We start from the raw sequence: 15,010 nt of genomic DNA, 5'->3' as shown, positions 1-15,010 counted from the left end.
GTCAATTATTTGTAATGCACTTAGAACAGTGCCTGGCACAATGTGAGTGCCATATAAGTGTTTTAAAAGTAAATAAACTGAAAGCTGTCTGACTCTAAAGCCGGTAATGGTGGAATTTCAGGCCTGCTTTTTGTTCCATTCCCCTATTAAAGCAGCAGAATTGGGAAAAAACTAAACTTGGACTCTGAACAGGGAACAGAGACTTAGCTGCTGAGACGTTCATGGATTTCCTGCCCTGACCAACCCCTCTTGCCATCAGCCGTTCTAAAATGTGAATCCATTTGCTTAAAGTTAGCTAAGACTATTGAGTTCTTATGTACCAGCCCTGGGCTCACCTGTGGATGCCCATGCAGTAAAACCCCACCATGGCCTGACCTCACCTCCCCCTTCCCCACCCCAAGTGTGGCCTGGCCTGCGTCTCCCATGTTGTCACTCCCACTTGGTCCCTTCCCCAGCACACTCCAGTCATGCTGGCCTTCTGTGGGCTCCTTGACCCCCACCAGGCTCATTCCTATCTCAAAGCCTGTGTATGCGTCTGGAAACGTTTCCCCAGATTGCTGCGTGGTTAACATCTCTCCCATTCACGTCCCCTCATCACCTCATCTCGTCAGAAAAACCTTCCAGGATCATCCGTTGGGCTCTCAAGCAAAACAGAAGGCATGCTTCAGGAGACTGGCTGAGGGAGTTTATTAGGACACCATTAGGAGGAATTGGGCAGGGTGGGGAAACCACAATAAGATGGGGAGGCCTCTACCACCACCTGGCCTGGGGAAATAGGATGGCACAAGAGGAGGCAGGGAACTTTGGAGAACCCAAGGACGGGCCCCAGACAGAGCTGTGGTCCTCAGGGGATTGGTGCAGCCCATCTGCTTCTGCGGTAAGGGGCAGCTTAAACACTCCTCCTCCCTCTCCTCCACCGCCCCCCCCCCCGCCCCACCTCCTGCCTCCCTCCCATTCACGGAACCTGGACACCCAGATCGGATCAGCCTCTCAGATGGAGGATGGAGAGGTAATCAGAAGTTAGCCAACGCTCTCTCTTCCCAGGTCAGCGTTTATCTTCTCTTTTACCTTCTTTTTTTTTTTTTTTTCAACGTTTATTTATTTTGGGGACAGAGAGAGACAGAGCATGAACGGGGGAAGGGCAGAGAGAGAGGGAGACACAGAATCGGAAACAGGCTCCAGGCTCTGAGCCATCAGCCCAGAGCCCGACGCGGGGCTCGAACTCACGGACCGCAAGATCGTGACCTGGCTGAAGTCGGCGCTTAACCGACTGCGCCACCCAGGCGCCCCTCTTTTACCTTCTTAACATACATGACTCTCCACAATTATTTTGTTTTACACGTTTATTGTCCCTCCCCCCATTCCCTCTAGAATGTAGTTATCTTAGAGGGCATAGATTTCGGAGTTTTTAATTTTTCTCTCTTTTTTCATCTCTGGGTCCCCAGCGCCAACCTCAGTGTCTGATATATAGCAGGAGCACAGTAAATATGGGTTGAATGAACCCAAAGACTGGGTCACAAATAGCTCTCTTGAAGAGAAAAGGCTTATAGGGGTCGATTTTCCTTTTTCGTACAAAAGGATCGGGTGAGTGAACACTCCGGAGCGCCAGGACCGAGGCCGCAGCTCTTGCCCCCACTTCCGCGGCCGGGAAGGACGGCAGGTGCGGCCAGGCCACTGCCCGAGCGTGCTCCTGCCCCGCTGCGGCCGCGCCGGCTCGCCCGGGGACGTGTGCGTCACGGTGGGCACGCGTCTCCCAGGTGCCGCCAGACCCGCCCGTCCGCAGCGGGCCCGGCGCGGGGACGTGCGGGGCGGCTGGCCGAGTCCCTCTCCAGGCCCCGTTGCGGGCAGGGAGGGAGACACCCAGTGCTCCCTCGTGGTTATTTTTAGTCGGTAGCTGACACCCTCCCCCCGGAGGGGGGACGAGCCGCCCGAGAAGGTGGGGAGAGAGGGAGCTCCCGGCGCCTCCGCGCTCGCTCCCGCCGGGGACTCAGGGCGCGGCGGAGCCCGGGCGGCGCAGGGAACAGCTGCCGCGGCGTCCTCCGGCAGCGCGCCGCTCTCCTCCGGGACCTGCGCCGGGCGGGGGCGGGGCGGGCAGGGGAGGGGAGAGCGAGCGAGCGGGCGGGCGGGCGGGAAGGGGCGGGGAGCGCTCTCCTGCGGCGGCAGCGGTGGCGGCGGCCGTCCTCATCCCAGCGGCCCAGCGCTCGAGTGCACGCGGGGCTTCGCAAATGGCTTGTCCCGCCCTGGGTCTGGAAGCTCTTCAGCCTCTGCAGCCGGAGCCGCCCCCCGAGCCCGCTTTCTCTGAGGCGCAGAAGTGGATCGAGGTAGGTGCTCGGGACTGGCGGGAGGCCTTGCAGGGGCGTCCGAAGCCACCTACCCGCACACACGGACGACAGGTCCAGTCTCTCCTCCCCCCCCCCCACTTTCTTTTGCCAGCTGCTCCGGGTCACCCGCCCGGGGCCTCGGGCGAGCTGCGATGCCTGGCACGGGTCTTGGGCGAGGGTGGGCGCGAATAAGGGACGCTGCAGTCTAGCTGCGCGCGTGGATAGCAGGAATCGGGCTCCTGCGCCTCCATCCCTCCTGCCTGCCAGCCGCGCAAATCTCAGCTCCTGCCGCTTCCACGCGGGGCCAAGGGAAGCGCTGTGCCCGCAGAGGCGCCGCAAAGGCGCAGGACGCGCGAGACCCAGAGTGCTGCGGGCGCCGCATTTCAGGGGGTCTTGCTCACCGTCCTACCTTCTGCCTCTTGACGCCCCCCGCCCCCCCCCCCCCCCAGCTACTCCCGAGCGGAGTTGGCAGTGTCTCCACGGAAGCGCGTACCCACCGGAGCTTCTGGCTGTATTCCTGGCAGTGGGTCAGGTGTGAGCCTGGCATAGCGCACAGGGCCGGCAGCCTGCAAGACCCACCTGCGAGCGCGCCATCCGCATAGACGCTGCCTAGCCATTGGCAGCTCCCACTCCGTGCCAGAGGCGGTGGGGCGGGCTCCCAGGGGCCGGGTACCCGGCCCCGCTGCATATTTCACTTCTTAAATGACTCGGTGGCAGGCCAGGGAAATCACTGGAGCTCTCGGCTCAGTCCGGGAAGCGCTCGCCGGGTGATCCTGATTCTCGATGTCTATCTGTAGATGCAGTTTGGTGGCCCTGCGCTCTCGAAATGACGTGTCTGCCGGGGATCAGGACGCTTGGAGGGCGCGAGGGGGGAAAGGTGACCCCCTGTGATCCGTGCACTGAGCCTCTGTTTCGCTGGACCACCTTTCTGAAGGCTTAGTGGAAGGCAAATTTGACCCTTTTTCTCAGTGACAGGCAGCCCTCCTTGCCGATAGTTCAAAGGAAGAAAGGTACCGCTAAGTCATTGGCCCAGCAATGGTGAAGCCTGTTTCCACCCAGCTTGTCACTCAGTGACATCCCCTGTGGCACAACAGTTCTCAAGATGCTGCTGGGGTAACAGCGCTACATGGTACAGATTTGAACCTGCTGAGCTGCCTGCAGAAACCACCCTCATTTAAGGCTGCCCTAATGCTCCAGCAAGGGACCTCCACCTCACTGGGTTAACCCACCGCCCGCAGGATTGTTAGGCAGAGTTTAGAAACATCTATTTAAAAATAGGGCTAAAGAAACAGAAGAATAAACTCGAGGCTTTTTTGATAAAAACCCCAATCATATCTCTCTTAATGTGATGGCTCATGATCAGATGAGAAGACGACTCGGGCTTTTAATTTTTGGTATGTGGCTGGAAAGGCTTGGGGCGCGATGGTGCTGTCTGTGCTGCCCCCAGGGCACACAGGAGACATATCCGTGTTCGCTGGCTTATTGAGAGTTGGAGAACTGTATTTTTCATGTTCTTGAACTTTAAAATTCTCAGGCGAGATTTTGGATGTGGAGAGTAGGTAAGGGGAGGGTATCAGGGCAGGGCAATCTTGCAATTCTTGAAGGCAAGTGGTTTATCTTCAATATCCTTAATCTAACATTGATATAGACTACTTAAAAAAATGTGTTGTAGTATAAATTACATGCAGGAAAGTGCACAAATCTTTTTTTTTATTAATTTTTTTTACATTTTTTATTTATTTTTGAGAGACAGAGCACAAGTGGGGGAGGGGCAGAGAGAGAAGGAGACACAGAATCCGAAGCAGGCTCCAGGTTCCGAGCTGTCAGCACAAAGCCGGATGCAGGGCTCGAACTCACGAACTGTGAGATCATGACCTGAGCCGAAGTCAGACGCCTAACGGACTGAGCCACTCAGGAGGCCCAGGAAAGTGCACAAATCTTAAGTGCACATCTCCACGAATGTTGTCACGTGTATATATACACAATTATAGTCCTCACCTAGGTGGAGATCTAAACCGTCTCCTTCAGCCCAGAGGACCACGGTCTGTTTTTAAGTGGTGGTGTACATTAGGCTACATATTTATTATGCAGGGCAGGATATCAGCTTTTGTCTTGGTTCCACTGGTTTTAAAAAAAGAAGGGCTTCCTTAGGAAAGCAGAGCCCCATTAGGCCCTGTAGACGGTCTGGCATTATTCGTCCTACCTTACCAGTATGCCAGTTTGAGCCTGCGAAAACCGAGGGGCGCGCGTGCCTTTAGGACCAGGCGCTCCGCTCTGCGCGTGCATTATTGAAGCGGCCTATCTCCTTTCAATTGCGGAGTTCGGTTTCTGGGAAAGGAGAGCTTCCCCTCCCAGGCTGTATAAAAAGGTATTTGCTCCAGGGAGAGATAGTGACCTCCCCCTTTCCTTCGCGGAGGTTCCTCTTGAAATGTAAATGCCGCGTCTACAAACCCGGGGAACCCGGGAGCAGTAACAGATGGTTTTGCACGCAGTTGCCCGGTGAACAAAGATTCCTCGGCTAATATAGCAATAATGTAGCACTCGGAGCGAGCTGAATTCCTGGATGGATCGTTATCTCGAGACAATTGCATCTCCTTTAGGGGCCCCATTGTCTTCAGCGACATCCTCATTGGTAGGGCTTTGTTTTTCACTTTTGTTCCGTCGGTGATTAAATTTCCCACAGGCGCCCCTCCCCCCCTTGAGTAGTCAGGAATTTCACCCTTTCAGAAAAATGTTCCCTTGGGTGCAGCAGGTTAATAAACAAACTTTGCAGCTTGTCTCTCCTCCTCAGTCCTTGGTCTTCCTTAAGTCATGGGTTGGCGAGAAAAGGTTCATTCTTAATAAAGGCTTGAGGAACAAGCTCCAGGAGATCACTTGTTAGTGAGGAATTTCTCAGCCTTCAGCCGGGGCTGTTGGAGGGCGGGGTTACTGGCAGGAAACGGTGGCCTGGGAACTGATGCTGCCACCTCAGCCCACCCCAGTTTCTGCCTTAGCTGGCAAAGGTGAAAACCCTGATGGGGGTCACAGACCATGTGGGAACAGCTCCGTAAGGCGGTGCCTCTTTTTATAGCTGCATGTGTTCATGTGGGTTTGGGGCACCCCTGAAGGAAACAGCAAACTTCCAGTATTAAGTGTGGCTACCAGCAGGCAGGAGCCTAACTTCCTTCCAGATTCCTTTTGTAGAAGGCCTTCCTAAACAAAGGGGCAGCCAGGACAGCACTGGGATTAAGAGGTCAGACTTCGGAGCTGGGGAGTCTGGGTTTGAATCCTGGGTCTCTTGCCCTCTAGCTGCGTGACCTTAGGCCGCGTTTCCTCTCCTTTCGGTTCTAAACATTTTCTTTGAAAGCTAGCTCTATTTGTTAAAATATATTGTGGAAAGCATCTGTAAAACAGGGGCACTAATAATAGCTTGCCTATCTCTAGTGTGAGTGTGTGAGAATTAGAGAAGTTAATAGTTTTTAAATGCTTAGAATGGTACCCACTATTAGGAAGTGCCGAGTAACTAGTGGTTGGCATTATCTCCATTACTACTGCTAGAACCACGACCATCATCACTATGAACATGATTAACACTCCTATTACTGCTATTATTGTCGTCTTCCTACAGCTGTTTTGAAAGAAAATCTTCAGGACCCTGAGTTTCTTCCCGTAAAAGTGTAATTCAATCACCTACCGATCTCATGCCATTATTTACCTTGTTAGCTCTGAACACCTGGCCTAGAACTTAAGTAGATGCTCTGCTAACTTACATTCAAAGAGATTTAGGGATCAGAGCAAAACCAGTAATGTGTACTCATAAAATGATCCTGGTAGTCCATTAATGCTTAGAAAATCATTCCTCAATACTGTGTTGAAAATTTAAGTTTAATGCAGAATATTTGTTACTAACCACTAGGCAGAGTGCTCAAAGCCTCTCCTCTGGCAGACGACCCAGTAGTTAGGTTATTAGACAAATAGTGGCTGTCTGAATATTCATCTCAAATATGGCAGTGTTTTGTTCACTAAAGTTGTACCTGCGCCTGCTGGGAAGAAGGAGAAATCCCCCCCTCTGTTTCCCTTCCTTCCTTTCTTTCCTTTTTTCCCCTGATGATATTTACTGACTTACAGGAGTTTGTTAGCAGGTAGATGATTCTAATTTTTTTTTAGTAATCAAGACCCCCCCACCCCCACCCTTTGCCTCTCTGCCCACAACAATATTTATCTGTTCTCATCTGTAGTTCTTCTCTGCAGTGCCAAACACTTTCTGGAGAAACAGATGTCCCTTCAACTTGGTTTCAGTTATGATTTGGAATAGGTTGCCAGGTCTTTGAGGAGGGGTTGGAAATTTCAACCCAACTCAGCCTTGCTTGCTTCTCAACTCGAGAGGTCTCTGGACCCCTTTAACTTTAATCATAGCATGCCTCTGGGGCTTGGTGCTGAATATAATCTTATTTGTGACCTAATCCGTATTTCGCAGGAGTGGGAACTAGTGCTGGGAGGGATCAGTTCCTCATTTTGGGTCATTTCCCCTGTCCATATAGAACTGTTTTCTTATTCAACTGGGACCTGATTTTGAAGATTAAAAGCACCGAGGATCCCTTAGCTCTCCAAGACTGAAAGATGTTGTATTGTTTGGCAGTGGGGAAAATTTATGAGTAGTCTTTGAGAGAATCTAGCATTTAGCGGCCAGTAATATATGACATTTGCAATGTAATGACAGGTGAACATGTGCCATAAGTTATATAGTCGTTCAAATTCTCCACCTCTTAGGGACCCCATGAGTCTTACGTCTTTTTACCACAGCGAAGATGTAACTTTGCACATGCTTCTCCAGCATTGCCTGGAGACCTGAGGAAGAGGAAGAAAACCTTTGCTGGCTCGGTGGAGAAAGGAGTAGGGGTCTGAATGGCTATGTAAATTAGAGCAGGCAGCGTCTTTCTCACAAGGACATTTAAATAATCTGGCCTGTTTGTATGCAAGGGCTGCTGTGACACAAGGTTGTCCTGTGGTAGGAGCACAGAGAGGTCCCACAGATTTGGGGAAAGGGGAAGCGGAATAGGAGGTTGAGCGGGTACTTCTTGCCCCAGCATCTCCCCGGAAACCGAGTTTGCATCAAGGGAGCTCCAAATGCAAGCCTGAGCTCTGGTCACCAGGAAGGGGTAGGGTGGGACGTGTGTTCCCGGCGACTGGAGCCCTTGGCCCCCTGCTCTCCGCTGATGCATGACAATGGAGCCGTGATGCAGACATCTGGCTGTGATTCTGTGGGTGGCAGTCAGTACTAGGTGGGACCAGGCAGCTCCTGGAAATCAGCCTGCCAGCTTCTCTTTTTGCTTTGAATCATTCTGAAATTTAAGAGTGTTACAGTTAGGAGTACCATGGTAGTGATGATGATGGTAATGAAACTGAGGCTCATGATGAAAAAAGCTGATACTTACTGAGTACTTACTGTGTGCTAGGTGCTGGGTTAAAAAGTTTGTGTCTGCATAAATCCCTTAGAAGTAAGTACTATTATCATCCCCATTTACAGATGAGAAAATTGAGGCTCTAAGAGATTTGGTATCTTGTCCAAAGTTAAAAGTAAGTGGCATAACTAGGACTTAGGCACCATTTCTCAACTTTTATGAATATCTATATCTTTAGATACCTCAAATCTATAGTTGAGGAAATTGGGGCTTTCAGGAATCAGGAACATGTCCAGAGTCACCTAGTCAGTAAGAACTTGTCAGAGTCAGGATTCAAACCCAGGCTGTCTGACTCTGCAACCCTTGTTGTCTGATCCTTATGTTGCTTCCCACATCAGGACCGGGTTTAACAGCTCCTGTAAGGACTAAGCATCCTGTTCCTCTGACTGCAGAAATCTCCCATTCCCCCACCCCATTTCCCTGTAGGTGCGGACAGGATGTGGATTTCTGAAGCTGTGGGTCCCTAGACAACTCCCATGGCTGGTCTTTTTCAGCTGCAGGACCTAGGGGCTCTCCTCACTTGGACACACCACGTGTGGGGTGTAACATTGGTGGGGAGCAGGAGACCAAGGAGGTGCGCTATGGAGGCCTTCAGGTGAGAAGTATCAGGCTCCTCACCTTTGCCTGCTGCCTTCAGACCTCACGTTGCTAACGTAGGCATTGGAGTTGTTTGTGGTTCAGGATTGCTAGAATCTGGTTTCTGTCTCCTGTTGTCACTGCCACAGCCCACAGTCACTCCGCTGAACTTTAATAGGGCCAAGGGGCCGATAGGTAGGTGAGAAGGTTTTAATTTTTTTAAAGCTTGCTGATTCATTATCATATGCTTGTTTAAAGAAGGCAGGTACCAGAATATTATGTTTACGATCTTCAGGACCACGGCTCTCTCATTACAGTTTTCTCCCCAGTGCCTGTTGCACAGTGGGACTGAATAAATGCATAGTCTGTGTGTGCTTTTAACATTATCTAATGGAGAAGGTGCACTATTCCATACTTTACATTCCCCAGAGAGTTTGAGCCAAGACCCGTGTGGCCTGTTTTATTTTCCAAAGATGGGTGCGAAGCGATGTCTTTTCTCCGTGCTGATGTGTTTAAGCGCTGTTGGCGCATCCGTCTGAGGCCTTTCCCACAGCTCCTTCACCTTCACCTGAGAGTGCTCCCATCTGGCTAGGATCGCACCTGGGAACAGCTTCGTTGTTGAGTTCAGCCAGGAAGCAAGTCCTTCCGAGAGAGGAGCTTGTCAGCCTCCCCTGGAGGTATCCCTGTCCCATCCCGAAGAACCAGAGGGTCTGAACAAAGCAGCTCTGTGACTTCTGGGAATCTTGGCAGGTAGTCAGCATCCCTGTCACCTCCCTTGCAGTCTAACCTTAATCGTTCTGGCCTTCGTTTTCACGGGTGAGGACTGAATCAGTTAACGCTGGTTGATCTTTGACTAAACTACTCTCACTGGAGCTAGGTTTTCTTTTTAAGGCCAGTTTGCTCTTCTGTGGTTCAGAAAAATGTGCAGAACAATTTTATCATATTTCCCCTCATTTGTTCCTAAGGATGTGTGTGTGTTTACATTTGAAGCCAAAGAAAGGTCTCAGATATGGTCTTTTTGGGGTGGAGGGTTGGGTGGGAAAAAGGACAATTTCAGTGAAGTCAGATGAGGAAAGGAAAGGATAATAGAACTTTGTTTTTAAGTGATTGGGAAATATAAAAATAGCCTAAACTAGAGGGTTACTAGATGATACAGGGGAAAAAAAATAGTTCTTAAAAAATGACAAAATATTGGAAAGACTTCTGCCTGGACGTGTGGAGATGTTATATCTCTCTCTGCAAGGAAAAATGATGTCATGGAGTTCAGGGCTGCTGTGGTAGAATTCCATGTGTGCAATGTTGAAAACAACACTCCCCGAGAGATGTCCTTGTGCAGCTAACCCTGACGGGATGGCCCTTGTATCTCAGGGAATTATCTTTGGCGTAAGGGAAAAAATGAGGTGACGTAGTCACAGAACATGGACTTAAGGAATATCTTGGTGGGTACCTTTTCTCACTAAACTCATACTATCAGCAAAACTGCATCTTATATCTAGCGTGGGACCCTAAGAACAAAATATTGGTTAGGCTGAGGAAGCTCCATGTTTCCACGGCTCTGCATTCTGCCTGTGCTAGTAACTGTGGGGTAGCTAGTGCAAGATGCAGCTTGGACACCTGGTCAACCATAGAATTTGGAGCCATACCCCACCCATCTATCCCTAAATAGCCCATTAGGAGGCTATGTAAGAATAGACCTGCACTTGTTCTTTTTTTTTTTTTTTAAGTAAATGTCAAGGGCAAGGGCTTGTGGCATTTTTATTTCCATGACCCAACACTGTTATAAAAAATCCTCAGCCTTATTTTCCTTAACAAGGGATTGAAGTTTTATTTATTATGCTGAGTACACAGCTCTCTCTTCCTTCCCCAAGAAACATTTAAAAAAGAATGATATTCAAACAATTATCTTATTCTAATAGGAAACTGAACGAAGGCTAGGATAGGCTCAGCCAGATGGTTTCAAATATGAAAATAATCAAATAATTATTTGGGACACTTGGCTCTCATTTGTAAGTTCACTTCAGTGTCAACACTAAAGATACGCATTAATGGTGGAAATAAATATCAGTGTGTTAAAGCGTTTTAAATGAATTAAAAAATTTGTTTCCTGGAAAGTGGTTACTAAGCTCCAACAATGTGCCAGGCATAGTGCTAACAACCAGGGTCAGGTGGTGAACAACATACCTCGACTTCCCATCTACATGAAATACACAAGGTAGTATGTGTATGAGTTGAGCTTGAACAATAAATACACAATTGCAAATTGGGGTAAGTACTATGAAGACAAAAAATGGGGGCTCAAGAGAAAAGTATTTGAGGTGGACAAGGACTCAGTGAAAGTAATTAAGCTAAGACCGTTGAAGGGTGCTGAACGGGGGAATTAGTTGGATACTGATTTATTGAAACAAGAGCTTGCATGCTTTTAGTGTGATTATGCTTTGAGTAAAGGTAGAATAGAAATGCTGTTAAAGTTCTCCAGATGTATTGAAGGTGCGTGTATGTGGAGGGGAGGGGGCAGGAAAGGAGGCTGAGTAAGAGTTCTTGAATGTTCTTGCAGGCCACTCAGAGTAGGGTTTGTATGATGATCACTGCACCTCTTAGACCCAGGCACTGAAAAATCAGGAACTCTTGTAAGAGAAGTGACAGAGAGGATCTTGGGATTTCTTTTTTCAGCCTGGACTCTGGAATTAAAATTCTTCTAGAAAATCTTATAAAATTCTTCTATAGAAGCCATACCTCACTCTGTGGTAAGAAGAGGCTTGCAAGAAACCTGCCTGCCTTTTAGCGAGTAAGCAGAATGATTTTGTATGAGAATTTCCTTGATGACCTACACACGTCCTTTAACTGAGGAACTTGCCCCAGACTCCTCTAAAAGAAGGAACTTTCTAAACTAATAAAGTTATGTGCCATTTGGGAACCCCAGAAATTGTAAACTCTGGAGGTCTGTGACTTTGGTTTCTTTAAACCCTTGAAACCACCATCTCTAGACCCCCTTCCTCATGGTTCAATGTGGCTGCTAGAGACTCATCATCACATCATCTCTCCAGAAAGTAGGATGGAAAAATGGAAAATGAAGACTACATCCTTCCCTGATAAGATGCCTTTTAGACAATTCTTCCTGATACTTCTGCTTATATTTTATTGCCCAGATTTTCAGTACCATGGCCACTCCTGGTAACAGGGAAGGCTGCAGTGTCCTCAGGTCATACTCTGGGTTCTGTTACTCAGAAGAAAGGGGAAAATGGCTCTTGAGGTAGGGGGACCCTGGGATGTCCTTTCTTCACTTCTCCAGGGACAGATCCTTTCCAGACGGAGCTTCAATATGTCTGCCTCTGAAAAAGACTCCCTGATTCCTCTAAGCCCATTAATCCTTCCTTCTCTGTGCAAATCTGGCATTTAGTATTGTTAGAAACGTTGTCATGTATCATTGTAACAAATGTATGGTTGCCTGGGATCTGCCTCCTTTGATAAACCCCAGAGCTCTTGTGGACAAGGACTGGGTTTTCGTCCCTGTCCCCACCCCTCCTCAGTCTGCTCCCCACTGGAGCCCCGTGGCCACATTACCCACGGCCTGAAAAGTTTCTCAGGGAGCCTGTGCCCGGCTACAATTGCCTGATTGGCACTTGGACTCAGCCGTGGCAGAGAAAATAGACTCTGTTGCTGCCCTGACAGGAAGCAAAGCTTTTTTTTTTTTTTTTTTTTTTTTTTTAAGGGCTGATTAAAAAAAGCAGTTTACCCAGTGGTTGCCTGGAGACAGTCAGTGATTGGACACTTGGAAAGTGATTTCACTGTTGGCTCTTAAGCAGGTGATATCAGTTGAAGGAATGACTTAGGAGGCCAACTTTCTCCTCAGGTTGGATTGGACCGATGTGGGGCTCACAGTTCCTGTCTGCAGGGATGGAGAGCAAACATCTCTTTCTTTAAATAAACATGCCCCCGGCATTCTGGCCTGGGACTCTCATCTCTTCCTCTCCCACCTCAGAGCAATCAGTCAGCTTCCTCTCTCTTACCTGTTGTGGGGGTCCGGATAAGTCCCACCTCTTAGCATGAAAGAAAGATCAGAGTACTTCTACTTACAGGATATTTAAAAAAAAAAAAAAGGCACTGAGGAATTTTTATTACAGTGGTGGCCTGTATGAGTTCTTATTAGATAGGTATTTTTAAAAGGCGAATATCCCATAAAAACTAATGACCAGTAGCTGGCAGTAAAAAATGACCCTGGCTATGACCATCAATTGTCATGACCCAATGGAAACCCCGAGAAATAGCATCCTCTCTGCCTTTCCTGCAGAAAATGTACAAAGGACCTTTTGGAGCTGAATGTTGTCATCGGCCAACAGATGTGGTTGCCGCCTGTTTCCACAGAGACCTTGCAAGATGTCATAAATAGGAGGGGTGGGTGACAAGTGGAGCCTGATTCATCATGTTGCAAAAGTTGACAGAATGTGATAACATCAAGTGATAAAGTGGCGAGTTCAGTGCCAAGGAAAATAGTAATAGTTAACATATTTCCAGACCACTATGTGCCCGTGCCTAGTCTAGGCCCTTGTTTGAGTTAATGGGATTATCCTATATGTATGTATATCTATACTATATATATAGTATATCTATGTTGCATAATTATAATTGTATAAGTTATATTGTATAAATATAATTGTATATATATCTATAGTATATATATATAGTGCATACAGCACACCTAGCATTGTGCCTGGTACATAAGTGCTTCTCAGGTAAGCACCATTTTATGCCCATTTTACAGACAAGAAAACTGGACTACAGTTAACTGATTTGCCTGGTATCATACAACTAAGTGTCAGGGTTGGAGTTTGTACCCAGGCAGTCCCATTCCAGAGCTTGAGCTTGGGCTAGTGACTGCTGTGCTCCAGAAGAAAAAGCAAAACTTCTAAAAGTCATGATCCCAACTAACTCTCTAACCCAAGCAGGTGACCTGCCCTCCCACTCTCCCTCCTTTCCCCTAAACAGCTGTTTATTGAACATCTTCTTTGTGCATGGTGCTATTAGTTGCTAGGAAACAGTTTTGTCTGTGCTAGTAATTTGCAGTGGTCTTACTGCCTTTTTTCAGTGTTCTGGTTACAAAATTGAATGGGATTTGAGCCTTCTGCCTGAACTCTCTATTTCCCATAAGCCCTGTTATTTTTTAGTGTGTGATTTTGCAAAACACGAGGTTGGCTATTTGTCTTACGTTGGGACATTATTCATTCACTTTCAGGGATGTGTGTATTGTTTTGCAATAGAAAGACTTGGATCTTAACGTTTTATACAGACTTACTTTCTTTTCACTCACAAGCTCTTGCGTACAGCTGTGATCTGGGAATCTGGGGTCTTGGGTCATAAGGACACTTTTTTAGGAACTTCACATTTCCTATCCACTGTCACAAGACCTTGGACGCTCAGCAGTATGTGAGACACCCGTGGTTGCTGCCCTTGTGCGATTATATTCCACTGTGAACACAGACTTCTGAGCCCAGAATTCCACGTGTCATACATGTTCAGAAAGGGAAGAGCAGGTCGTGTGGATCGTGGAGAGGCTGGGACCACCTTGGGCCTTAGGCGGGCCTCTGAGGAAGGGCTGTTTAGGCTGAGACCCAAAGGATGAGCAGGAACTGGCCAGGCAAAAAGGGGGAAAGGGACAAAGGATAGTGGAAGGACTGCTCGGCCCTCAGGCAGAAGGTGTCTTCAGTGCTGCCTGGCCCGAGCCTGGGGCCGTGGATGGCTCTCTCTGGAAGGTCAGATCTTCTTCAAACTCCCGCAAATTACCATAGTCCATGACAAAAGTTTTTGAAGGCTTGTAACCTGGCTGGCCCTGTTCTAAGCATTTTACTTCCCACCCATCCTGTGAGCTAAGTTCAAACTCTTTTTAATTCCCACTTTATAGAGAAACAAGTAACGTCACACAGTCATTAGGTTGTGGAGCTGACCTTCAGACCCAGGCAGCCTGGCTGGTAACCACTGTGCCATGGGGTGTGATACAGGCTCTTCACCAAGAGCATCCTTGAGGGATAGTGGCGAGGGGAGCGTAGTGAGGAATGTGGGGTGGGGTTGGGGAATGCCTAAGGATGCAGGAGGCCAGTGTTGGCCTTAGACATGCTTTCGGCATTTTTGAAGAAATCTCCCCAAATGAATCTCATCACCCACTGCACTGCTTGATAGTTGGTGCCACCTAGAAAGGAGAAAGAGCTTATCCAAAGGAGGTTCCAGGCATGTCCCCAACTCCACATTCTAATGCATATGGGGACTCTGGGCCCCTAGTGGCCTGATGGACCCTGTTGTTCTGATATGGTAGGTACTGTTGTGATATGGTGGATCCCCACTTCAGAAAAAGCTGACTCAGCAGCAAAATGTTATCAGTAAGGACAAGGATTCCCTCAGCCTTTCACTGAGCTGTGCATTATGGGGCTTTATGCTCAGGATTTACACGGTGCATCCACACCTGTCCTACACTATCCTGGGAAGTCTAGGCTTTTCCTGTTGAAGGCTGGCTGGGCAAGACCAAATCCAGTCCTCATATTCTCTTTACGCCCTCTGGGCAAAGGAAGGAGACCCATCCCTCTTCTGTGATCACCAGGGGAATACATGAGTTGATTAGCTTAAGCTAAACAGGGTCCACCCTGGTCCATCTCTAACAAAGATTCTGGCTACTACCCAATAGGA

General features: G+C 48.5%; 1 protein-coding gene across 11 annotated transcripts in view; it reads left to right on the top strand.

Annotated features, from left to right (window-relative positions):
• Positions 1–2,146: 2,146 nt before the first annotated feature.
• The window catches only part of LIMCH1 (LIM and calponin homology domains 1), a 332,785-nt gene continuing 319,921 nt past the window's right edge, over positions 2,147–15,010 (top strand). For all 11 annotated transcript variants that reach the window (XM_047856919.1, XM_047856914.1, XM_047856915.1 and 8 more), the window contains exon 1: positions 2,147–2,321. In XM_047856919.1, coding sequence (XP_047712875.1) covers positions 2,226–2,321 — 96 coding nt within the window. In that variant the 5' untranslated portion in view covers positions 2,147–2,225. The remainder of the gene's footprint in view (positions 2,322–15,010) is intronic.

Source organism: Prionailurus viverrinus, chromosome B1, assembly GCF_022837055.1.
Source record: "Prionailurus viverrinus isolate Anna chromosome B1, UM_Priviv_1.0, whole genome shotgun sequence".
NCBI classification, from domain to species: domain Eukaryota; kingdom Metazoa; phylum Chordata; class Mammalia; order Carnivora; family Felidae; genus Prionailurus; species Prionailurus viverrinus.
The sequence above is the reverse complement of the archived record's forward strand: the minus strand, read 5'-3'. Positions and strand labels throughout refer to the sequence as shown.